Raw genomic sequence first — 25,702 nt, 5'->3', positions numbered from 1 at the left:
CAGCCTGGGCAACATAGTGAGAGCTCATCTCTACCAAGAAAGTTAAAAAATTAGCCAGACATGGTGGCACATGCCTGTAGTTTCCGCTGCTTGGGCTCCTGAAGTGGGGGGATTGCTTGAGTTGCAGAAGTTTGAGGCTATAGTGAGCCATGATCCTGCCGCTGTACTCCAGCCTGGGAAACAGAGTGAGATCTTGTCTCTTAAAAAAAGTGGGAGGCAGGGCACGTTGACTCACGCCTGTAATCCCCGAGGCAGGCAGATCATGAGGTCAGGAGATCGAGACCATCCCGGCTAACACAATGAAACCCCATCTCTACTAAAAATACAGAAAAAATTAGCCGGGTATGGTGGCGGGTGCCTGTAGTCCCAGCTACTCTGGAGGCTGAGGCAGGAGAATGGCGTGAACCTGGGAGGCGGAGCTTGCAGTGAGCCGAGATTGCGCCACTGCACTCCAGCATGGGTGACAGAGTGAGACTCTGTCTCAAATAATAATAATAATAATGATGATGATGGAAGCCATGGCCTGTTGTGTGGCCTAGGGGAAATGATTTCATTTTCTAAGTCTGTTTCTGGTCTGTACATGGGGATAGGAGAAACATCAAGAATACTAGAGGGTGCACGGAGAAGATGAAAATGTAACCAAGAATCGCATTTTAAGAGTTTATTTATTTTTTTGTTTTTGGTCTTCTCTCTTTGTCCATTTCTTGTTTTGCTTTCAGTAATGTGTGAATCTTTGCTCTCCTATTCTATGAGGAACTCCCCTTCCATGCACTGTATTTTATTTAATCATGTGATTGCTTAGAAATTCCAGGGAAGAAATCTTGAAATCATCCAGGAAGCTACGGAATTACCTCACGGCTACAGTGAATTTCCAACCCGGCTGTCCTGGAGATGTCCCCAGTCCGTACACCAGATGGGGCAATAACTCGAGATGGTCATTGGACAAGTCGCTGGCACCTCTTCACCCCTCTTGCATGGCTTTCGTATCAAGTTTCCCTTTTGAAACCTCTGCCCTCAGCTCAAAATCTGAAATGGTTTCTTTAAGACACTAGCCTGACCTCATTCCCCGATGCGGGCTTTTGGAATGAAGTCACTTTCCTTTCACTGTTTCTCATCCTTGTTCATTTGCCTTTGCAAGCAGTGAGCAGCTGAAGTTTTCTGCAGTTACAAATGGAGATCATGCAGACACCGTGATTGCTCACTGCCCTGTATACAGAGTGAGTACTCAGAAAAATGGATTCTTGTTTACTGAGCATCTACTATATGCCACGCATATTCCCCACCCTGCCTGAATTTATTCTCTTAGAAATTCTGAGAGATAAATTCTATGATGAGCTTTATTCTACAAGCAAGAAAACTGAGTCATGAAGCCAAAAACTGGGGCAAATTCCAGCTGTCTGATGCCAAATATCCTCTCCAGGTCATGGGAGGGAGGGATATCTGGACAGGACACTGGGGCACTCTCTGTGATGACAACATTTCAGGGCAGCTTTTGCAAATTGCTGGACGTGGGGTCTGTTTTGGGAGCATGTTAGTCCTTGATGCGGGTTACAGTCGGTCATCACCGGCCCAGCCAGACCCAGCTCCCTGTGCCCATCAGCCATAGAACAGGTGGGACTTGGGCAGCATATTCTGGTGGTATTTAGAGTTTTGTGATTCATCTTGAGCCAACAGGGAGAAAGTGAGGAAGAAAATTACATTTTCAGAACACTTGAGAGATTTTGGGAAGTCACTTGCTTTGGGGGAAACAGGATGGTCCAGAAAACAGAACAAAACAAGAACCAGAAAGGCCTGGCTAAAGCCCAGCTCTGCCTCTTTCTGGGTAAGTCATTTCACTGCACTTGAACTTTCGATTTTTCTTCCGGGAAACCAGGTTAGTAAATATTTTCATGACAGGGCTCTTGTTGAAACTCGTATAATTATGTGAGTAAAAATGTTTAGCAAACCTAAAAAGGCTCCGGTGCTATTACTTTTTTTCTGCAAAGGTTGTGTTTGAAAGAACTTTTAATTTTTTAAATTGTGATAAAATATTCCTAACCTAAAATTGATCATATTAACCATTTTTAAGTGTACAGTTCAGTGGAATTACATTCACTGTTGTGCAACCATCATCTACATAACTCTTTTCTTCTTGCAAAATGGAAACTTTGTATCCAGTGAGCAATAACACCTCATTCTCCGTCCCCCAGGCCCTGGCAGCAAAACTGAAACTTTGTATTTACTAAACAAGAACTCCTCATTCTAAACTCCTCATTCTCCACCCGGCCCCTGGTCCCTGGCAACCACCTCCCCGCCAAGGACAAAGGGAAGACCTCTCTTTGAGTAAAGTTAATTCTTCACAGAATAAGGTCTTTTGGATCCAGTCCCACTTCTTTTTGTTCATCTACTGGGTTTCTACTCCACTAATACTTTGCAAGTGATGGTGGTGACCTGCCCTTGAGTGAGGTACATCTTTATCAAATGCCTGCCACTAACGAGCGTCTGAGATGACTTTAACTCACGTGCTCCTGGAATGAAGAAGTAATGCAGCGGATCTATGATGTACAAAACATATTTAATGTTGGCAGAAAAGTGTTTGCATTTGTAAAACAGCTTTCCATTTGATTTCTAGTTTTTACTCTCAAACTATATGATTTCCACAGGAGAGATCTAATTGAGCCCATTTTACACATGAGTAAACTGCCGTTCTTAATCGTCTGACTTTATTGGTAAGGGGATGACACACATGTGCTCCCTAAAGCTCTGAATAAGCTTACCGCACACAAGGCCATAAAGAACAAAGACATGCTGCAAAACGATGGGCAGCACCGGGAGTGGTATTGAAAGACTTTCCTCGGTTGAAAAGGAAGCTTGAGGAGCATATAAGAAAGCTCTGTGCACTTGCAGACAGGATTGAGCAGGTCCACAGAGGCTGCACCATCCCCAGTGTGGTGTTCAGTACTGCAGGTGCTGCTTCTGACGTCCTGACCATCCCGGCCTGGCTCTGGCACCCATGACAGAAGGAGCTAGTCTGATGCTCTTGAAAACTGGCATAGTGCTGGGAACAGCGGTTTCTGTAAGTGGTATTAACACCAGCATCATAGAACACTCAGTGACATTTTCTGAAGCATCCAAAGCCATCAGCCTGGTCATAGGCAACACTGGCCTAGTGAAGGGGATGCAGGAGTTTGTAGGTGAGAACATCCTTGACTTTGTTTCCTTATCTGACCATGTGTACCAAGTTGCAGAAGACATTGGGAGGGCCATCCGAGCCATCAGACGAGCCAGAGTCATCCCTCCCTTAGTGGCCAATGCCATGCACCCTTTGGCAACTTGACGAGTCTCAGCTGGAACTGGTGCACAGGTGGAGAGAGCTGCTGAAGGCACTGCTCTTGCAATGAGCAGATGAGCCTGGGTCAGGGGTGCAGCCACCAGAGGTGCCTTCCTTCTACTGGATATGGTCAGCCTTGTGTTTGAGTCAAAGCACTTTAATGAAGGGGCAAAGTCTGAGTCGGCTGAGGAGCTGAGGTGACAGGCTCAGGAGCTGGAGGGGAGGTTAAGGAACGCCTGGGCGACAAGAGCAAAACTCTACGTTAAAAAAATAATAGATAGATAGATAGATAGATAGATAGATAGATAGATAGATAGATAGAGATACAGATACAGATACATATACATATACCTGAGGCTGGGTAATTTATTTTAAAACATGATTTAATTGGCTCATAGTTCTGCAGGCTTCATAAGCATGGCTCCAGCATCTGCTTCTGGTGAGGGCCTCGGGAAGCTCACAATCATGCCAGCAGGGAAGGGGAGCTGGCATGTCAATGGTAAGCGTGGGAGCAAGAGGAGGGAGGCAGAGCTCTCACACTCTTTTAAACAATCAGATGTTGCATGAATTGAGTCAAAACTCACTCAGCTCCAAGGGGATGACGCTCAGCCATTCATGAGGAATCTGCCCCCATGATCCAATACCTCCCACTAGGCCCCCTTCCAATGCTGAAGGTCACATTTCCTTATGAAGTTTGAAGGGGACACATATTCAAATCATATCATTCAACACAACCCCCCCATCACATGTTCTTCTCACATTGCAAAACACAATCATCCCTTCCCAGGGGTCTCCCAAAGTCATAATTTGTTCCAACCTCAAGTCCAAAGTTCTAAATCACATGCAAAGACCCCTCCTTCCAGCTAGAAGCCTGTAAAATCAAAACAAGTTACTTACTTCCAGGATAAAATGGTGGCATAGACATTGCATAAACACTCCCATTCCAAAAGAAAGAAGTCGGCCAAAAGAAAGAGGCAACATGCCCCCATGCAAGTCCCAAACCCAGCAGGGCAGACGTGAAACTTTAACTCTCCAGAACAATCTTTGAATCCATGTCCCATACCTAGGGCACGCTGGCACAAGTGTTGGTCCCCCGAGGCTTTGAGCAGCTCTACCCCTGTGGCTTTTCAGGGGGCAGCTGCTGTGGCTGCTGCTACAGATGGATTACAGTTGAGTGCATGTGGCCTTTCCAGGCTCAGGATGGAAGCTACCCGTGGCTCTAAAATTACGGGATCTGGAGGGTGACTGCCCTTTCCCACAGCCTCACTAGGTAGTGCCCTGGTGGGGACTCTGTGTAGGGGCTCCTACCCTACCTTTCCCCTCAGCACTGTCCTAGTAGATTATCTCTGTGGGGAATTTGTCCTGCTGCAGGCTTCTACCTGGGCACCCAGGCTTTTCCACAAACCCTCTGAAATCTAGATAGAAGCTACCAAGCCTCCTTCACTCTTGCATTCTGCACACCTGAAGACCTAAACCATATACGGAAGCTGCCAAGGTGGCTTGCACCCTCTGGGGCGGTGTCCCAAGCAACCTTTAAACTGAGGGTGTAACTGGAGCAACCAGTAGTTGAGGAGCAGGGTCCTGAGGCTGAGAAGGGGACCAACATCCCAAATCTGGGCCCTTAAATCATTTTTCCTCCCTGAGCTGCTGGATGAAAGCAACTTCCTCTCCTCTTGCTTCGGTTTCCTCATCAGCAAAATCAGATCATAATCCTGGCCCATTGAGGGGATGATTATAAAATTCAATCAAATAGAGAAGTATTTGCGAATGGAATGTATTGCAACGTGTATTATGCAGTCCCTGTGTAATCACCTTTTTGTTCCTGCCTCACAAGCAGGGTTATGTGTGTAGGGGTGGGGGGAGGTGGCCACGATGTCCCCAGAGATGTTTGCTGAGGATGAAATAGGCTTCCATGGAAGGGTCAGGTTGGCTTTTGTGGTTTAGCTGCCTCTGAGGCCCTTCTGCCTGGGGCAAAGCTCAAAAGTCCAACAGCAATCTGGTTGCCTGACTTCTTAGCCATGGAAGTGTGGTGAGCAGTGGTCTCTAGTCCCTCCACCCAGTGTGCCTCGGGAGTGGAACGTGGGGTGGTGGCCTCTGCTGGGGAGGATGCTGGGGGTTCTCTGAAAGGAGGCAATGCCTGATTTTGTCATTGAAGGATGAGCACAATTTTTCCAGGTGGTGGAAGCAGGTGCTCCTGGCAGAAGACCCCGCATAAACAAATATCTAGAAGCCACAAGGCATAGCCTTCAACAAGAGCAGGCCTGGTATGGTGGCTCATGCCAAGGTGGGGGCATCACTTGAGGCCTGGAGTTCAAGAGTAGCCCAGTCAATATAGTGAGATCCCATCTCTAACATATTTTTTCAAAAAAATTAGCTGGGTGGCTGGATCATGCCTGTAGAACCGGCTACTCAGGAGGCTGAGGTGGGAGGATGGCTTGAGCCCAGGAGTTTGAAGCTGTAGTTCGCTGTGATTGTGGCACTGCACTTCAGCCTTAGCTACAGAGTGAGACCCTGTCTCCAAAACATAACCAAAATAACCCCAACAGCATTACAATAAATATACAATAAGCATCCACACGGCATGTGTGGGAGACTGTGCTTATGCTGATGGCATGGGCAGGAGGAAGGCAGGCATCTGGGGAGTGTGGGTGCACGGGAGGACAGGGAGTAACTTGGAGGGTCCCACAGGCTGTCAGTGGCAGGTCTTTCTTCCTGAAGACCACTGCAGACCCCCAACCCTGAGGATGCGAGGCAGGTGGGTTGGATGAGAGGGACCTGGGTGTTTCGTCTGCGGCTGCTCCTTTAAGTGCAACAGCAAAGAGGGTGGGCCTGGACTGAAGGTGGTGCTGGGGAGCAGCCTGTTTGCTGTGCTTCATCACGAGTTGCTGGGAAGTTGTGACATTCACCTTCCCTTTCCAATTTCCTAGTTATCTGGGAGGCCAGAGGACGTGTCTGGTTATTACACAGGTGCACAGCTGGAGGTGGGATCCACACAGCTCGGAACAGCTGGATCTTGCTCAGTCTCTGTCAGGGGAAGATTCCTCGGTAAGTCGGGGACCGTTGACCTGCCCCCATCTCCTTATTCTCAACAATAGCTCCATGAAGGAAGGATCATTCCGCTTTTGTAGATAAGTTCAGAGACGTTAGTAACTGGTTCAGATCAGACAGGAAAGCAGTAGCAGAGCCGGGATTTGCACCCAGGCTTGAGTCTGATGCTCCCTCCCTCTTGCTGTGCCCTTAAACAGTAGAGAGAGGCCGGGAAACAGCTCAGATGGGTTCACAAAGCTCCCTGGGCTCAGCTCTGGTTTAGACTGTGGAGACACAGCTGGGGGACCCCAGAAGGAAGGTCTGTGTTGGGGGTGCCTGTCACTTTAGGAAATTTGAAGGAACCAAAGAAGGTGGAGGTGGGGAGGTGACCCGGACTCTGGTCTGTCCTTATGGCCTGGAAACACCCAGGCTGGCCCCAGGGTGCTGCTGCTGAGGCCCAATGGGAATGACAAATTTATTTTGAGATACAAGGAACCTAGAGGTCATCTCACCACCCCCCCCAAGTCTGAGCACCAACTTGTGCCAGGCCCTGTGGGGAAACTGAGGCCCTGGGAGGGGAGTGACTTGCCCAGGGTCCTGTGTCTGGAGGCTGAGCAGGTAGCTCGTAGGACTCCACGTCTCTGGCCCTCACCTCTGTCCCTCTCTTCAGACCTCTGGGGGGATGGAGAAGAAACAGGCTGTGCTGTGTCCCTAATGGGAAACGTGGCTGAGACAGGGGAGTGAGAAGGGCATGTTGTGGAATAGTGTCTGTGGCATGATGCCAGCTTTGCAATCAAGAGATTCAAGAACCACACTGTGGAATTGTGGATATAACTACAGGAGTGACAGCTTAGATCTCTGTGTTTGTAGAAGCAGAATCAAACCTGGAAACTCTTGGATTATCAAAATTACACATTTTTGCTTCTATATCAGAGTCACAAGGCCAGATGTTGGCCTCCCCTCTGTCCTCCAAGAGCTGTGTGACTCTGGGCAAGTCACCTCCGCTCTCAGCCTGAGTATTCTCCCCTCTCAAAAACCTGATAGAGCTGCCAAAAGTACATGAAATCGGGGGGAAATTTCTGTGAAATCTGAGTCATGGTCTTCTTTTTCTTCACTAAGAAGAGATGCCCGTCAAGATAGAAAGCACTATGGCTGTGGCTTGTAACCCCAGTGCTGTGGGAGGTAGAGGCGGGAGGATCACTAGAGGCTGGGAGTTCAAGACAGCCTGGAAAACACAGGAGATGCTGTCTCTATGAAATTAAAAATGAACAAATTAGCCCAGCATGGTGGCGTGCACCTGTAGTCCCAGTTACTCAGAAGGTTGAAGGAGGAGGATCTTTTGAGCCCAGTAGATCTAGGCTGCAATGAGCTAGGATGGCGCCAAAGCACTCCAGCCTGGGTGACAGAGCAAAACCGTTTCTCAAAAATGAAATGAAAATGGTGATTTCTCAGGAGGACCACACTGTGTCGACCCTCTATTCCTGCCCAAGGAGGAGGCCCCGCAGTGACATGGAGGGAGCTGCTTTGCTGAGACTCTTTGTCCTCTGCATCTGGTGAGCTTGGCTCAGAGTGCTGAGGTGGGAGGGAGGTCCCCGGTCTGGGCTGCACAGTTGGGCAGGGCTTGGGCTGGGCCTGGGCCATCTGGGTTTCTTTCAGGAACCAAAGTCCCTTCCCAGAATTGACCAACCAGCAGACTCGCCCAGGGAGAACCTGCTGTATCCTAGTCAAGGCTAACGGGCAATATCCAGCCTCAATTCTCAGCAGAGGCCCCAGATCAGGGTCTGAGCCAGGCCAACAATGACCAAAGAGGATGGGATCCTGGGTGCAGCTCCTCACAAGTGTCGGGCGAGTCTGAGGCCTCAGCTCTCTCTGCCCTCCTGCTCCTCTGCTCTCTCCTGGTCCTCCTGTGTCCTCATGGATCATGAGATGGCTGTCCTGGCCCAGGGGGTCATACAGTGAGCAAAGCAGGAACAAGGGGAAGGGAACCCCCTCTCCTGTCACCCCTGTCCCTTATAGCAAGAAGCACCCAGACACCCCTCTGCATACTGCCCTGGTGAACTGCTGCCCAGGACTGGGTCCCCCTTCTACCCTTGCTGCGTGGGGTCCCAGAAGACAGACATCTGTGTGTCTGAACCCTGGGATAAAGGCAGGAAGGGGAAAGAGGGAGGCGAGTGGCTTTTGAGAGGGGGCTTTTGTATGAGAGCTGGAGGATGGAACCCCATCAGGGGGCCCGGAAACCACTGAGCTGTGAAAATAAAGGCTGCAAACAAAGACCAGCTGCTGGAAGTGGGTGTGCCAGGGAGGGAGCAGAGACACACGGTGAGAAAAGAGAAATGGTAATGCCTGGAGCCGCCCCTGACTGCGATGGGCCTGAAGCCGTATTATTAGTAGTAATTATAGTATCATTATTAGTCATTTTCATCTTATTTGTATCCTCCCTCTATCTCTCCTCTCCACCTTTTCCTAACATTCTATCACCAGTTTTATGTCTTCCATTAGCAACTTTGTAGCTGTAAACAGTTTACTTACAACTTTCTCATACCCTCAGTAGTACCCAGTATTTCTTGACTTCTCTCTTTAAAAAATGATGATATTAATCTTCCTTCTCCTTCCTTCAGTGTTTCACATCCCAACTGCTACCTTTGTGCTTTAAATTTTGTACTAATTGGTATTAGTAACAAGTATATTTAGTTCTCACATTTACATGTTGTGTATATGGTTTTTTGTCCTAAAGAAGAGACTACTGAGAGCCAGTGAGACTGAGAGAATGGGCATCTTCACGTACTGCTAGTTTGAGTGTGAATTTGGTACAATGTGCATACAGAGTGACTGTAGGTATAAAACCTAATTCTACTCCTACGAATATCTTAAGGAAATAATCTCAAATGTGAGCAAAGTTTTAGGAGAAGGAGGATGTTCTTTGTAGCATAAATTACATGAAGAATTAGAAACACCCTAAGTCCATCAACCAGGGAGGACAGCAGAGGGGACAGGGCGGCACCAGGAGGGCTCGGCAGCCACAGCAGGGGCTGCGCCGGCAACTGGCAGGATCCAGGTCTTTGTGGGACAGAGGACCTTAGAGAAGCGACGGGGACACAGGCTGTCCGCTGCAGCAGCGGTGAATTCACCAAGACGAAGAGTTGAGCACAGAGTGTGAGACACGGATTTGCAATGAGGAGTCATTTCCCATGAGCGTGTATACAAGACTGAATATTGTATATTGAAGGGAGTAGAGCACAGTCATTGAAGACATGGGGTTGAAGCAGAAGTCCTGGCTCTAGCACTATTGTGAAAACACGGGCAGGTTCCCTAACTTTTGTGGATTCCTCTGTGTTTGAAAGGGAAGGTGGTACCCGTCTCCCGGGCTGTGTGTGATCATCGAATGAGACACATGTAAGGAGCCCTGCACATCACAGACACTCAACACACACTGGCTATCATCAACCAGTTATCACACGTGTTCCCAGGCCCGGGTCATTGTCAGAACCTTTCTCCCCATCTCTATTCCTGTGTATGGACTCTGTAGTTTTCTGTAATGATCAGGTGGCTGCCCCTCCTCTGATTATCTTCTCCTCATACCCCAACAGGACAAGTGCACTTTTCCTTGGTGTGGGAGTGAGGGCAGAGGAAGCTGGAGCGAGGTGAGTGTCTGTAAATAGCAGGTGATGGGGACTCGGTGACAGAGAAACAATCTGGGTTAGGTCGGTTTTGACATTTGCTGCCACCCTAGAAGGATGTGCAGAGCCCCGGCTGCTCAAGCCTCCCTCTGTCCACTGGTGGCTCACATTCAATCCCACAATTTGTTTTCTCCTCCTCAAGGGTGCAGCAAAACCATCCAGGTGGGACAGATACAGGAGATCCTCAAGGTAAGCCCCTCAGTGACCGGGCTGCTGGCACCATGGACCCAGGTAGGCTCGCCTCCTCTTCCCTGGCTGGTTCCCACTCGCACCTAGCACGGAGGGTGGTGCCTCCACAGCTGAGTGAGCCCCAGAGGAACCCAGATGGACAAGGAGGCCAATGAGTCTGCTCCAAGCCCCAAGAGAAGCCGCATAGAGTCCCCCGACCCAGGGGTCTGTGGGGCCATCTGCATCCTGACTTCTCCTCAGGGGGGGCACGGCCCAGGAGCCCACTTCCTCTCTACCCTGGCACTAGCAAATGTCTCAAGTGGGGCAGGACGGCCTTGGGGAAATGGAACCAGCAGGGGAGGGGAGTGGGGGGAGAGCAGGGTCCAGGAGGGGAGGGCTGGGAGAGCAGGTTGACCAGCAGCCCCGACCTGTCACCTCCCGCTCTGCTCCCAGCTGACCCTGGGTGTTTCTAGCCGAGGCTGGTCCCCTCCCTCCAGCTCTTGCCCTGCACCAGCCCCTCTGCTCTGAGTGGCCTTGTGGGAATGTATCAGGCCTGATCCAGCTTCCAACTTAACTGGACCCCGGTCTGGCCTTTGCCACGTCCCCTCTGTGTGACCTGGTGCGCCTTACCTCACTTCTCCTGTACCATGAGAATAATATTTCCCCATGTTGTCTTGAGGATCAAATATGACACAGCTATCTGGCCTGGCCGGTGCCTGCCACACGGTAGGGCCTCCCTAAGGGCTGGTTCCCATCCCCTCTACCTGTCCCCTGTTGATTCCAGGTGGAAGTCAACCAGTCTTCCCAGCTGTGTTAGGGGCACCCGCCCTGCCCTGCCCACCACAAGCGCCTGCTGACCAGGGATGACTGCCCCGGGCAGGGGTTGAGTCCAGTCATCTAAAATACCCCTGGTCAAAGAAAAATCTGAGGCCCAGTAGAATTTTAAAGAGTTTATTTGAGTAAGAAAGAATTCTTGAATTGGGAAACAGCAAACTGGAGGAGGCTTCGTGCTATGGTGAAAAAGTGTGGGAGACAATGTTTAGCGGGTGAATATGAAACTGCAATAAGGACATGACTTGATTGGTTGCACTTACAAAACTTCCTGTTTTGGTTTACTTTGTTGGAAAATCCCTGGTCACATTGGTGTTGGTGAGTTTAGGGAGGTCTCCGAATGCAGGTGAGACCGGACCTTAGCCTTGCCCAGGTTTTTGACATCCAAGAGAGAAAAAGGTTAAGTCCAAGCAAAAGCAAAAGCAAAAGCAAAAGCAAATCAGCTTTTATTGCAAAGCGGAAGCTCAGGCTCGGGGGTGGGAGTGCAGGCGGACTCAGAAGAGCCAGTCGGGCCCAGTGTGGTTTGGGGTTTCTGCCTTTGCTGGTTTATTAAATTAAGGGGTGGAGTAAGCATGAAGATTTCTGGGAAGAGGTGGGGATTTCTTGGAACTTGGCGGGGAGGGGTGGGTACCACACAGTTTTGTACCAAACACAGGCATACATGGAACTGCTGTGGCGCAGGTGGGGGTGGGGTTTAGTGAGACAAGGAGGGTATGATTGAGTGTGAGGTGAATCGTGAGTCCGACCCAGCACTGAGTTGGATCTTACTGGTCTTCGCCGGATTGGCCACTTCCTGTTTGTCAGGGTCCTGTAGGCCTGTCGCCTCCCCCTGTCCCTGCAGCTGGTTTCAGCAGCTCCTTCTGTGTCTGTCATGGGAACCAGCTGCCTGGAGTTCTTGTTTCTTCTATGACCTCCCAGTATTCCCATCTCAGCATGGCCCGCTGTCAGCTGGCTGCTCGTGACTGGCCGAGGTTAAGTTTTGTTTGTGTCTAACAGAAGCGCCCATCTGATGTGACCCCAGTTCAGTTTCCCACAGCTTGCAGTTTAAGGGGGGTGACAGCCGTTCTCAAGGCCTCGTAGGTATTGTTTGCCCAGGAATGTTTCAGAGCTGGATTTTGTTTTAATTTTGCTTTTATATCCACCAGCCCCACCCCACCAAGAAATATACAGATTTAGTGCTGGAGGTTCCTTCCATCCAACCCTGGGTTTCCTTCTTCCTTTTGGTGAAGAAGGAAAAAGAAAAAACAAGACAAGTCCTCGCCCAGCCGAGTCAGCACTGCGTTCATTTCCCTAAGCCCCATTTCCTTAGGATGGCTTCCTCCCCTCACTGAGTTGCAGTGGCAACCAAGTCAGCTCTGCTCAGGAGCCGCCCTGGACAGCAAACTGGGCTGTGCTGAATCCTGTCCAAGACCAGGGGAGGGCAGGGAAGATTAGAAGCCAGGAGCTCCCAGGCCACCCCGGATTCCTGGGCTGGGCTGGGCTAGGGGGCCAAGGAAGAAACTGTCCCTCCCAAACAGGATGATCTGTGGTTTAATACCAAATCACAGGCATTTTTAAAACACAAGGAGTCTTCGAAGCAATGTCAAGGAAACGTTGGCCTTGGAGTCAAATCCTGAGCTTCCTGCTTGCTGGTTTTGGGCGGTGACTCTCGCTGTCTGGATTTTACTTTCTTCTTCTGTGAATTAAGAATAAGGCCCCTTGTGTGTCCACAGCAGGAAACAATTTTACATCATGTCTCGGTGCACACACAAATACATACTGGTCCCCAGTCCATTATCTGTAATTCCATAATTTCCAGATCCCTGCAAACCACACATTTTGGGGGCAGCTGACTTCAGGAGTAATCCTGCTCTGTACTGACACGAGTTCTTTGTAGGCCTACCATTATTTACCCCATTTAATGTGAATATTTGCTTGTTTCACTGTTGAAACATGTGTGGGTTTGATTACGGGGAGCAGTCTAGCCTCTGCTGGGAATGGTCAGGAATATACCATATGCACCCCATGTCCTTTCTAAAATAGTGAAAATTCGGAATGCCTAAACACATCTGGATTCCAGGAATTTACATTAAGGGATATATATTTGAAATAACTCACAAAAAACAATACTCATCCCTGCTGTGATTGCTATATTCTGATATTTTCAAATAGATTTTCTTTTCAAAATGCTGCTCTTGAACCAATAAACTAATTTCATAACCCAATGATGTGTTGAAACTCACATTTTGAAGACACAGGTATAAAGTGTTTGACACCCAACAGGCACGTGGCAGATAGAAGTGATCACTGGGATATTTCCTCTTCCTTGGCCTGGAAGGCTCACTTTGTGTTGGTTCTGAGCTGAAAAGGATTCATTCCTCCCCAAAGCACCGTGGCACTCCCCTGGTGTTTCAATATTCTCAGGCTGCCATGGTAAAATATCACAGGCTGGGTGACTTCAACATCTGGTTTTTCTTTTCTCACACTTCCAGAGGCAAGAAGTCCAAGGTGAAGGTGCCGGCAGGGTTGGAGTCTGGGGAGGACTCTCTTGCTGGCTTGTGGAGGCTGCCTTTGTGCTGTGTGATCACGTGGCTTGCTTGTGTCTCTTTCACTTCCTACAATAGGACACTAGCCCTCTAACAGGATTAGAGTCCTACCCTTGCGATCTCATTCAGTCTTTTTTTTTTTTTTTTTTTTTTTTTGAGACGGAGTCTCGCTCTGTCACCCAGGCCAGTGGCGGATCTCAGCTCACTGCAAGCTCCGCCTCCCGGGTTCACGCCATTCTCCTGCCTCAGCCTCCCGAGTAGCTGGGACTACAGGCGCCTGCCACCTCGCCCAGCTAAGTTTTTGTATTTTTAGTAGAGACGGGGTTTCACTGTGTTAGCCAGGATGGTCTCGATCTCCTGACCTCGTGATCCGCCCATCTCGGCCTCCCAAAGTGCTGGGATTACAGGCTTGAGCCACCGCGCCCGGCCCTCATTCAGTCTTAATTGCTTCCTTAAAGGCCTGATCTCCAAATATAGTCACCTGACTTTAGGGCTTCAGCATATGAATTTTGGGGGCATACAATTCCCTTGATAGCACTGATGACTCTATCAAACGTATCCCACACCACAGCTGTCCTGGAAAATTAACATGTAACCATCTTTTACACAATGGCTGTTATCTCCTCTACACTTTCCTCCAACCTGATCCTTTTTTCTTTCCAACTAGAGAGCAACATTTCTCTTGAGGATTACCTTAATTATTTCCAGAAAAACGTGAGCCCACAGGAGCTGCTACTCCTGCTGAGTGACCATAAAGCCTGGGAGAGAGTGGTGGCTACTGCTGAACTGCCCAGGTAACCTCCATGGGGTTATCTCCATTGGGAACCCTGGTGATGCCACCCAGATCTCCCTTGGGCTAGTTTTCCCTGACAGACACACCTCCTCCAGGCAGGCCCCTCTGCTGGGCTTGAGGATGACCTTCTTAGCAGTCCAGGAGGAACATTTCCTCCCAGTCCTTCGCTGGCAGTGAGTAGCCTCAGGCTGAGGGGACAGGAAGCCCACAGGGACAGGGTCATTTCTGCCATCTGCTGGCGATGGGAAATTTGCGAGTTACTTTCCCACTTTCAGCCTTTCTTCATCCATGGAGTTTTACTGTGAGAAAAATGAGATCATGCATGTAAAGTACTCAGCATAATGACTGACACATAGTAGGTGCACAGTTAACGTTAACATCTTACAAGGTTGGTGGAAATAGACCAGGGTCAAGGGTCTTCCTCTTGAAGTCCAGCAGCACTTCCTTTGGGACAAGTCCGAAAAATCCTGACTTAATTGATGTGTGTTCCTGGGGATGCTGGCTGGGGCCTTTTTTCTCATCTGAGGAATTCCATAAACACGGCAGGACCCTTCTGCTGGTCCAGGATGCTGAGAGGCTGGAGTGGAGTTGGACAGCGATGGGTCTCTTTCCGGCTCTGTCTGTGCCCAGTCCCTGGGCTCTAGGCTTATGTCATGGAGACTGGGAACAGTCATCTGTCCAATAGAAATAGCAAGTCAATGTCATAGGAGTATGGTGAAGGCCTTAGAGTGAACTCCAGGTCAAAGGTGGGGAACCAAGACCAAGATCCTGGCCAAAGGCCAAGAGAGACCAAGACCAGTGTCAAAGCCTGGGGTCAGGATGGAGCAAGAGTCAGCCTTGGTTGTAGGACAAGTAGGAAGGTTGAGGCACCAGGGCTGGGACTAGGGTGTGGCAAGAGAGGCACCAAGGGCTTGAAACTTAAGGAGGTCATGAACTTGCAGAGGACATGTGAGTGGGAGAGGAATATTTCTTCTCTGTCTGGGAGAGGAATATTTCTTCTCTGTCGGGATGATCCCAACACTCATGGACATAGAGGGTCATGGTTGCCTGTGTCTCTCACACCCTGCCTGGGAACTGGCAAGTTCTGGGCTACCCTTTGGGATCTTCTTCTCTTCTACACAAAGAAGCCCCTGACGATGGCAAGCAGTATGACTTAGTGACCATCTCCATAGTAGAATGAGTTGCTGTCAATGTATATAATTTCAGGGGTACTGAGCAGACTCACAAGTCCCCAACCAAGAAGGAAAACACTTCCTCTACCATCTTGTCCAAATTCAGGTCTTTTCAGCGTTAGCAATTTATATAGATGGTTCTGAAAGTGTCCCGAGTCTTCTAGAGGTGCCATAAAATTGCACACGGCCTTGGCGTACACACAGGTGAAGCTGTCACTGCTAAGGCATCAGTTAGGCTGGTGACATCTGCGAGTGAGACCTGGAAGGTTGGGGGTGCAGGGGGCAGGTCAGGAGGCGGTAAGGTGGCTGGAGAGTCCATGTGGAGCCAGAATGAATACCCAGATCTCCCACTCCGGTCAACTGGGGCAGTGCCCGGACCCAGTAGCCTTCAGCCAGAAAGTGAAAGGGCATGAGGCCTTGGAAGGGAGCACATGCCAGGCAAAGTGAGCTCCTGTCTCTCTGAGGTTTGGTTTCGTTTGAATTCAAAGTACTCAGAGGTAGCCAGACGGCAGTGTCTGAGGGCACCTTACCTTTGACGCCACCTGAACATTAATGGGGACTCCTAAAGTCATCTTTAGATTTTATAATTCACTAGAAGGATTCATATAACTCACTAAAAACTGCTATTTCACGATCGTGGTTTATCACACAGAAAGAACACAGATTAAAATCAGCCTAAGGAAGAGACACACAGGGCAGAGTCTGGGAGGGCTTCAGGTGTGAAGCTTCATTGTCCTCAGGACGCTGTGATCTCCTGTGTCAATGTGGGACAAGACACATGGGGTGCTGCCAACCAGGGAAGCTCACCCAGTTAAGGAAACATTCCCGTGAATCACATGAAATCAGGAAGGAAGCCTTTATTCAGGATGGTTGTTACAGGGGAGGGAGACTGAGCCCAGCTCCAAATACAATAAAGACAGAGAGGGAGTCACAGCCAACACCAGGGTGAGGGGCGGCAGATGGAACAGTTCTGACAGGAGACACCAGAGTGGGATGTTCCTGCCAAACTGGCCTAACAGGATTCTCGCTAAAGGCAGGTCAGACACTCACCCATCAACGGTGGGAGTGAAGAGCATGATCAGATAGCAAAGAGTGCTCAGACAGCAAGCAGGGAGGACCCTCCCTAAACCGACTTGGGGAGATTCTTGCTGAGCTGGGCAGTGCAAGTCCAGCAAGCAGTGGGTGGGTGTGGAAGGCCAAGGTCGGCGCCTAGTGGAGAAGAAGCTCTGAAGCGCCCCGCTGGAGCTGGTCAAGCAGAAAGTCTTTCTCAACCCATGTCTTAGTGTCCAGAATATTTGCTGGGGTTGGATCACAAGCTGCCCTCATGACTGACCTGTAGTCTCCAGCCCCTCCCTGAGGTCTCACACCTTTAGTCCCCAGGTCCTCTGGAAGTCAGGAAAGACACCAAATAGCCCCAAACCCCATCATCCATCACATTGCTGTACTGTCCGGTGGCCAAACCACCAGACAAAGAAAGATGTTCCTACCAGGCAGGACACTCCAGGAGCCTGGAGATCACTTCCCAGGAGCTGAGGACAAAGGGAAGGCCTCTCTTTGGGAAAAGTTCATGCTTCACTTTGCTGCCATCCTGGGAATAAGGTGTCTTTGTCCCACTCTCACGGCTCTTTGTTCCTCTGCAGAGTTTTCCCCTCTCCAAACACTGTGGCAGTCACGGTGTTGTCCTGCCCTTGAGTGAGGAGGCACCTTTATCAAACACCTACCATGAAAGAGCATCTGAGATGCCTTTAAGATATTTATTTCCATATGGAATAAGTACTGAGGGGTATCTATGATGAACAAAGCATGTTTGAGCTTAAATTCTCTTCATTTGTAAAATTTGTTTCTATTTGATTGATAGTGAGAGCTCTGCAATTTACACAGGATAGAGATCGCATGGAGCCCATTTCACAGACAGGGAAACTGCATTTCTTAATCCTTTAAACTTTCCTTGTGCAGGGATGAGGCAGATGAGCTCTATAAAGCTCTGAACAAGCTTATAAGACACATGGTCATGAAAGACAAAAACTGGCTCGAAGAAGTCCAGCAGCACAGAAAGCGGTTTTTGGGAGTTTCCATGGTTGGAAAGGGAGCTTCAGGATAAAATAAGAAGGCTCTGCGACCTTGCAGGTGAGGTTCAGAAGGTCCACAAAGGCGCCACCATCGCCAATGCGTTCTCCAGCACTCTCGGCATTGCCTCTGGTGTCCTGACCTTCCTCGGCCTGGGTCTGGCACCCTTCACAGCGGGGAGCAGCCTTGTGCTCTTGGAACCTGTGACGGGGTTGGGAATCGCAGCCGCCTTGACCGGGATTACCAGCGGTAGCGTGGAATACGCAAAGAAGCGGTGGGCACAAGCCAAAGCCCATGAACTGGTCAACAAAAGCCTTGACACGGTGGAGGAGATGAACGAGTTTCTGTATCACAACATACCCAACTTTATTTCCTTACGTGTCAATCTTGTCAAATTCACAGAAGACACTGGGAAGGCCATCCGTGCCATCAGGCAAGCCAGAGCCAACCCTCACTCAGTACCACATGTCCCAGCCTCACTCCACCGGGTCACTGAGCCAGTCTCAGCTACAAGCTTTGAAGAGATGGAGAGAGTTGGAGAGATGGAGAGAGTTGGAGAGATGGAGAGAGTTGGAGAGATGGAGAGAGTTGCTGAATCCCGCACCACGGAGGTGATCAGAGGAGCCAAAATCGTTGATAAGGTCTTTGAAGGCGCCCTTTTCGTGCTGGACGTAGTCAGCCTCGTGTGCCAGTTAAAGCACTTACATGAGGGGGCAAAGTCAAAGACAGCTGAGGAGCTGAAGAAGGTGGCTCAGGAGCTGGAGAAGAAGCTACACATTCTCAACAAGAAGTATGAGACTCTGCGCCAAGAACCATGACCACAGGGCAGGGCAACCACCAGGGGAGATATGCCTGGGACGGGCCAAGACAAAATGCAAACTTTTTTTTTTTTTTTTTTTTTTTTTTGAGCCATAGTCTTGCTCTGTCGCCAAGTTGGAGTGCAATGGTGCGATCTCAGCTCACTGCAACCTCCGCCTCCTGTGTTCAAGCAATTCTCCTGCCTTGGCCTCCCAAGTAGCTGGGACTACAGGTGCCCACCACCATGCCTAGCTAATTTTTGTATTTTTAATAGAGATGGGGTTTCACCATGTTAGCCAGGATGGTCTCTATCTCCTGACGTCTTGATCCACCTACCTCAGCCTCCCAAAGTACTGGGATTACAGGCGTGAGCCACCGCCTTTGGCCCAAACCCAAACATTTTATTAGGGGGATAAAGAGGGTAAGGTAAAGTTTATGGAACTGAGTGTCAGTGACTTTGGCATTTCTGCAGCTGAGCACAGCAGGGGAGGGGTTAATGCAGATGGCAAGTGCGGCAAGGAGAAGGCAGGAATTCTGGAGCCTGAAATAAGGGAAAAGTGGGAACGGGAAAGTGTGGGGAATGGGAAGAAACAGTTTACTTTAGACTAAAGAATATATTGGGGGACCCAGCATGGTGGCTCATGCCTGTAATCCCAGCACTTTAGGAGGCCGAGGCGGGCAGATCAAGAGGTCAGGAGATCAAGACCATCCTGGCTAACACGGTGAAACCCCGTCTCTACCAAAAATACAAAAAATTAGCCGAGCATGGTGGTGGGTGCCTGTAGTCCCAGCTACTCGAGAGTCTGAGGCAGGAGAATGGCGTGAACCCGGGAGGCGGACCTTGCAGTGAGCCGAGATCACGCCATTGCACTCCAGGCTGGGTGACAGAGCGAGACTCCGTCTCAAGAAAAAAAAAATAAAAAATAAAAAAAAAGAATATATTGGGGGAAGAATAGAGGGGAGGTGTGCAGGAACCAGCAATGAGAAGGCCAGGAAAAGAAAGAGCTGAAAATAGAGAAAGCCAAAGAGTTAGAACTGTTGGATACAGGAGAAGAAACAGCGGCCCCGCTACAGACCCACCCCCAGGTTTGACGTCCTTCCAAGAATGAAGTCTTTCCCTGGTGATGGTCTCTCACTCTGTCTTTCCAGCATCCTCTCTCCCTTGTCCTTCCGGGCGTGTATCTCAGTCAGCCAGTGGCTTCTTGATGATGGTTGTTGGGGTGGTTGTTGTGTGACGGTCCTCTCTAGGTTACTAAAGGGTGTATGTCCCCTGCTTGAGCCCTGAAGGGCAGGAGGTGGGCCATGGCCATGGTCCCCAGCTGAGGAGCAGGTGTCCCTGAGAGCTCAAACTTCCCAGAGAGTATCTGAGAACCAATCAATGAAAACAGTCCCATCGCTCTTACCCAATAAGTAAACAGTTAGAAAATTAGCGTGAAAGCAGCTTAGCATTGGGAGTAAGCGCAGATCTCTAGAGCTGTCCTGCCGCCGCCCAGGAGTGACCTGTGTGTGAGTCCTAATAAACTCACCTACTCACCAAGCTGGACTTGTTCGAGTCAATTCTTTGGTCTCGCAGCTCCTTCCAAGCTTTGGGGGCCATCAGTCTCAAGTTTTTCTCGTAACACTGGTGAGGGTGGTTGTGATGGCAGCAGAGTCGTGGGGGCCTTGGCAAGTAGCCAGTGATCTTCCAGACCAGGGGACACTGATGGGCCGATGAAGTTCCAAGGGAACTCGAAATGCTGTGTTGGAAAGAGGTTAATTGGGGAAGAAATAAAAAAACAAAAGGAGATGCCAGGAACAGGTCAAGGAACCTTGAGGTGTGTCCAGGAGTTCAGTCCCACTTGTTGTCACCAGACCTCGCCTCTCTGAGTCTCAGTTTCCTCATCAGCTATAGAAGGGGGCTGGACAACGTGATATCTCAGGTCCACACGGCTCTCCCTGTCTTGTATTCTGGAGACTTGGGTCCAATCAACACTGATGGCTGTGCCTTTGTGGTGCTGATGGAGGCTCCCCTGGGCTCTGACCCCCTCAGTAACTGGGACCATCCTTGTGTGCCACATTGCCCAGGCTGGTCTCAAACTCCTCGGCTCGAGTGATCTGTTCACCTTGGCCTTCCAATGGGCTGCAATTACAGGCATGAGCCACCATGCCCACCTAAGAACATAGATTTGATCGAGCACCTGCTTCCAACCCTCCAATGGCTTCCCATTCCTCTTAGCACAAAGATGTAGGTCATCATGCTGCCTAAAGTAGCCTGTTGTGGCCTGGGGTCCTGTGAAGGAAGAGCCAGAGGCAACGTCATCTGGTGCAGAGGGTTTGTGTGGGAAGTGATTCTAGGAGCAGAACTGAGGATCCATGAGGGAAGGAGGAAAAGTTGATACAAGGAGAGGTTTTTGAATGGGCCATGCATGTGGGCAATGAGACCTTCTGAGGTGCCTTCAAGAAGCGTCCTCAGAATCTTTGTCTCCAGGGAGGAGACATGGAGGCCTTTACGTGTCCCAGAGGTTCTGGCACATTGTCTCTTTGTTCTCATTGGTTTCAAAGAACCTCTTGATTTCTGCCTTAATTTCGTTATTTACCCGGTAATCATTCAGGAGCAGGTTGTTCAGTTTCCACGTAGTTGTGCGGTTTTAGTGAGTTTCTTAATCCTGAGTTCTAATTTGATTGCACTGTGGTCTGAGAGACTCTTTGTTATGATTTCCATTCTTCTGCATTTGCTGAGGAATATTTTACTTCCAATTATGTGGTCGACCTTAGAATAAGTGTTATACAGCGCTGAGAAGAACATATATTCTGTTGATTTGGGGTGGAGAGTTCTATAGATGTCTATTAGGTCCACTTGGTCCAGAGCTGAGTTCAAGTCCTGAATATCCTTGTTAATTTTCTGTCTCCTTGATCTGTCTAATATTGGCAGTGGGGTGTTAAAGTCTCCCACTGTTACTGTGTGGGAGTCTAAGTCTCTTTGTAGGTCTCTAAGAACTTGTTTTATGAATCTGGGTGCTCCCGTATTGGGCACATAAATATTTAGGATAGTTAGCTCTTCTTGTTGCATTGATCTTTGTTGGTTTAAAAGATCTTTTTTGATCTTTGCTGGTTTAAAGTCTGTTTTATCAGAGACTAGGATTGCAACCCCTGCTTTTTTTTTTTCTTTTTTTTCTTTCCATTTGCTTGGTCAATATTCCTACATCCTTTTATTTTCAGCCTATGAGTGTCTTTGCACGTGAGATGGGTCTCCTGAATACAGTACATCAACGGGTCTTGACTCTTTATCCAATTTGCCAGTCTGTGTCTTTTAATTGGGGCATTTAGCCCATTTACATTTAAGGTTCATATTGTTATGTGTGAATTTGATCCTGTCATCATGATGCTAGCTGGTTATTTTGCGCATTAGTTGATGCAGTTTCTTCATGGTATCATTGGTCTTTACATTTTGGTGTATTTTTGCGGTGGCTGGTACTGGTTTTCCCTTTCCATATTTAGTGCTTCCTTCAGGAGCTCATGTAAGGCAGGCCTGGTGGTGACAAAATCCCTCAGCATTTGCTTGTCTGGAAAGGATTTTATTTATCCTTTGCTTATGAAACTTAGTTTGGCTGGATATGAAATTCTGGGTTGAAAATTCTTTAAGAATGTTGAGTATCGGCCCCCACTCTCTTCCAGCTTGTAGAGTTTCTGCAGAGAGATCTGCTGTTAGTCCCTTTGTAGGTAACGTGACCTTTCTCTCTGGCTACCCTTAACATTTTTTCCTTCGTTTCAACCTTGGAGAATCTGACAATTATGTGCCTTGGGGTTACTCTTCTCGAAGAGTATCTTAGTGGTGTTCTCTGTATTTCCTGAATGTGAATGTTGGCCTGGCTTGCTCGTTGGGGAAGTTCTCCTGGATAATATGCTAAAGTGTGTTTTCCAGCTTGGCTCCATTCTCCCTGTCACTTTCAGGTACACCAATCAATTGTAGGTTTAATCTTTTCACACAGTCCCATATTTCTTGGAGGCTTTGTTTGTTCCACTGTCATTCTTTTTTCTGTAATCTTGTCTTCATGTATTCTTTCAATAAGTTGATCTTCAATCTCTGATCATCTTTCTTCTGCTTGATCAATTTGGCTATTGATACTTGTGTATGCTTCACGAAGTTCTCATGCTGTGTTTTTCAACTCCATCAGATCATTTATTTTCTTCTCTAAACTGGTTATTCCAGTTAGCAGCTCCTGTAACATTTCATTAAGGTTCTTAGCTTCCTTGCATTGGGTTAGAACATGCTCCTTTAGCTCAGAGGAGTTTCTCATTACCCACCTTCTGAAGCCTACTTCTGTCAGTTCGTCAAACTCATTCTCCATCCAGTTTTGTGCCCTTGCTGGGAGAGGAGTTGCAATCATTTGGAGGAGACGAGGCATTCTGGTCTTTGGAATTTTCAGCATTTTTGTGCTGGTTTTTCCTTGTTTTCTTGAATTTATCTGTCTTTGATCTTTGAGGCTGATGACCTTCAGATGGGCTTTTGGGGAGGGGAGGTCCTTTTAGTTGATCTTGATGTTATTGCTTTCTGTTTGTTAGTTTTTCTTCTAACAGTCAGGCCCCTCTGCTGCAGGTCTGCTGCAGTTTGTTGGAGATCCACTCCAGACCTTTTTTGCCTGGGTATCACCAGCAGAGGCTACAGAACAGCAAAGATAGCTGCCTGTTCCTTCCTCTGGAGGCTTTGTTCCAGAGGGGCACTGACCTGATATCAGCCAGAGCTCTCCTGTATGAGGTGTCTCCCAGTCAGGAGGCATGAGGGTCAGGGATCGACTTGAGGAGGCAGTCTGTCCCTTAGCAGTGCTCGAGCGCTGTGCTGGGAGATCTGCTGCTCTCTTCAGAGCCAGCAGGCAGGAACCTTTAAGTCCACTGAAGTTGCGCCCACAGCTGCCCCTTCCCCCGGGTGCTCTCTCTGTCCCGGGGAGATGGGAGTTTTATCTATAAGCCCCTGACTGGGGCTGCTGCCTTTCTTTCGGAGATGCCCCCACAGTGAGGAGGAATCTAGAGAGGCAGTCTGGCCACAGCCGCTTTGCCGTGCTGTGGTGAGTTCTGCCCAGTCCGAACTCCCTAGCCTCCTTAGCACTGTCAGGGAAAAACTGCCTACTCAAGCCTCAGTAATGGCGGATGCTCCTCCCCTACCAAGCTCTAGTGGCCCAGGTCAACTTCAGACTGCTGTGCTGGTGTTGAGACTTTCAAGTCAGTGGTTCTGAGCTTGCTGGGGTCCATGGGAGTGGGACCTGCTGAGCAAGACCACTTGGCTCCCTGGCTTCAGCCCTGTTTCCAGGAGATTGAACAGTTCTGTCTTGCTGGGGCTCCAGGCACCACTGGGGTACCAAAAAAAAAAAATTCCTGCAGCTAGCTCAGTGTCTTTCCTAAACAGCCACCCAGTTTTGTGCTTGACACCCAGGGCCTTGGTGGTGTAGGCACATGAGGGAATCTCCTGGTCTGTGGATTGCAAAAACTGGAAAATGCATAGTGTCTGGGCTGGATAGCACAGTCCCTCATGGCTTCCCTTGGCTGGCGGAGGGAGGCCCCCGGCTCCTTGCACTTCCTGGATGAGGCAATGCCCCACCCTGATTCTGCTTGCCCTCCGTGGTCTGTACCCACTGCCTAACCAGTCCTAGTGAGATGAACTGGGCACCTCCATTGGAAATGCAGAAATCACCTGCCTTCTGCGTTGGTCTTGCTGGGAGCTGCAGACTGGAACTGTTCCTATTCAGCCATCTTGCCAGATCTTCCCCTATCTTCTTTTTTTGTTTGTTTGTTTTTGTTTTTTGAGACGGAATCTCACTCTGTCTCCCAGGCTGGAGTGCAATATCGCAATCTTGGCTCACTGCAAGCTCCGCCTCCCAGGTTCATGCCATTTTCCTACCTCAGCCTCCTGAGTAGCTGGGACTACAGGCGCCTGGCTATTTTTTTTTTTTTTTTTTTTTTTTGTATTTTTAGTAGAGATGGGGTTTCACCATGTTAGACAGGATGATCTCGATCTCCTGACCTCGTGATCCACCTGCCTCAGCCTTCCAAAGTCCTGGAATTACAGGCATGAGCCACCATGTCCTACCGATCTCCCCCTATCTTAAGCTTTTCTAGAAATAGAATGACTAGGTCAGAGGGTATTAATATCTAAAAACGTTTTCATACCTAGAACCACACTGTTATGCAAATAAATTGTATCAATTTACACTCACACCCACTTTACAGGAGGGTGCTCTTTCTTTCAGTCTTAAGAGTTCTCAGTAGTCTTTCTCTTTAAAAAGAAAAACAGATCTTTACATAGAGAAAAGTTTTTCAAGTTCAGCTTGTGATTATCCTGCCTTCAGAGATGAGGGAAAAGAGCGAAAGTGGATCCTGTTTAGGCATTACTTTAAGAAGACAAAAGAGCATTTTTCAACCACCCCTTCTGAGACCAGACTAAAGTGACAGCCAAGGCACTTATAGCTATAATAGCAGCGGATATGGTTTTGGGCTGGGTCCCTGCCCAAGTCTCACATCAAATTGTAATCCCCAGCATTGACTGTGATGCCTGGTGGAAGGCGACTGGGTCATGGGAGTGGATTTCCCCTTTGATGCTGTTCTCTTGATAGTGAGTTTCCTTCGTCTTCTGCCGTGACTGGAAGTTCTCTGAGGCCTCCCTGGAAGCCAATACCACCATGCTTGCTGTGGAGCCTGCAGAACTGTGAGCCAATTAAGCCTCCTTTCTTTATAAATTACCCAGTCTGAGGTATTTCTTTTCAGTAGTGTGAGAATGGACTAATACAGCAACTAATGCTAAGAGTGGCAAACGTGTGGACTTTACTATGCACCACTAACTGCTCTAAGATGTTAGAAAAAAAAAAACTCACTGTACTCTTTCAAGAACCTTTGAAGCGTGTATCATTTGTATCACCGTTAACAGATAAGGAAACTGAAACAGATGTTCAGTGACTCGGCCAAGGTCAGAAATCTATTGATGGCTAAAGACTGTGTTCCAACCCAGTCATATGGATTCCAGAGCCCACACACTGCCTCTGCACCCTCTCTGCTGACAATAGAAAACTTGAATGACACCAACAGGAGATCAGAGATTTCAACAGATATTTGGAAGACAGAACTGGCTGAAGAAGTGACAACCGAATAGAGATGGGTGAAGGGAGCTGCGATCCACAGCACCACCGAGAGGACATCCAGCCAAGAAGAATCGCCTACTAGGCAGAGCCTCAGAGAGAGAGAGAAGTTCAACAGCCCCACGACCCATACAGGATTCAAGGCAGCCTCGAGTCTACACCGGTGAAAAAAATCAGAGAGTTCATGACTCAATCAAAAAACCCCAGAAATAATATCTTTGTATTCTGACA

At 48.8% G+C, this 25,702-nt stretch overlaps 3 protein-coding genes across 3 annotated transcripts in view; all 3 read left to right on the top strand.

Moving 5' to 3' along the window:
• LOC126964037 (uncharacterized) overlaps window positions 1–13,663 on the top strand; it is a gene marked incomplete at its 5' end in the record, with an annotated part of 30,548 nt that extends 16,885 nt beyond the window's left edge. The window contains one exon of the mRNA XM_050806900.1: window positions 12,707–13,663. The remainder of the gene's footprint in view (window positions 1–12,706) is intronic.
• Window positions 1–19,901, top strand: part of LOC126963743 (apolipoprotein L2-like) — a 32,920-nt gene extending 13,019 nt beyond the window's left edge. The window contains exon 3 of the mRNA XM_050806335.1: window positions 19,455–19,901. The gene's annotated coding sequence lies outside the window, so the exon portion shown is untranslated. The remainder of the gene's footprint in view (window positions 1–19,454) is intronic.
• On the top strand, window positions 781–19,901 carry LOC126963733 (apolipoprotein L1-like). Its single transcript, XM_050806292.1, is given in 8 exon segments — window positions 781–1,822; window positions 6,238–6,355; window positions 7,790–7,890; window positions 9,925–9,978; window positions 10,157–10,203; window positions 14,206–14,332; window positions 17,460–17,567; window positions 17,569–19,901. Coding segments are annotated over 6 exon segments (1,200 nt in total). The 5' UTR covers window positions 781–1,822; window positions 6,238–6,355; window positions 7,790–7,846; the 3' UTR covers window positions 18,389–19,901.
• Window positions 19,902–25,702: the final 5,801 nt, after the last annotated feature.

The sequence above is a fragment of the Macaca thibetana genome, chromosome 10, assembly GCF_024542745.1.
Source record: "Macaca thibetana thibetana isolate TM-01 chromosome 10, ASM2454274v1, whole genome shotgun sequence".
NCBI classification, from domain to species: domain Eukaryota; kingdom Metazoa; phylum Chordata; class Mammalia; order Primates; family Cercopithecidae; genus Macaca; species Macaca thibetana.
The sequence above is the reverse complement of the archived record's forward strand: the minus strand, read 5'-3'. Positions and strand labels throughout refer to the sequence as shown.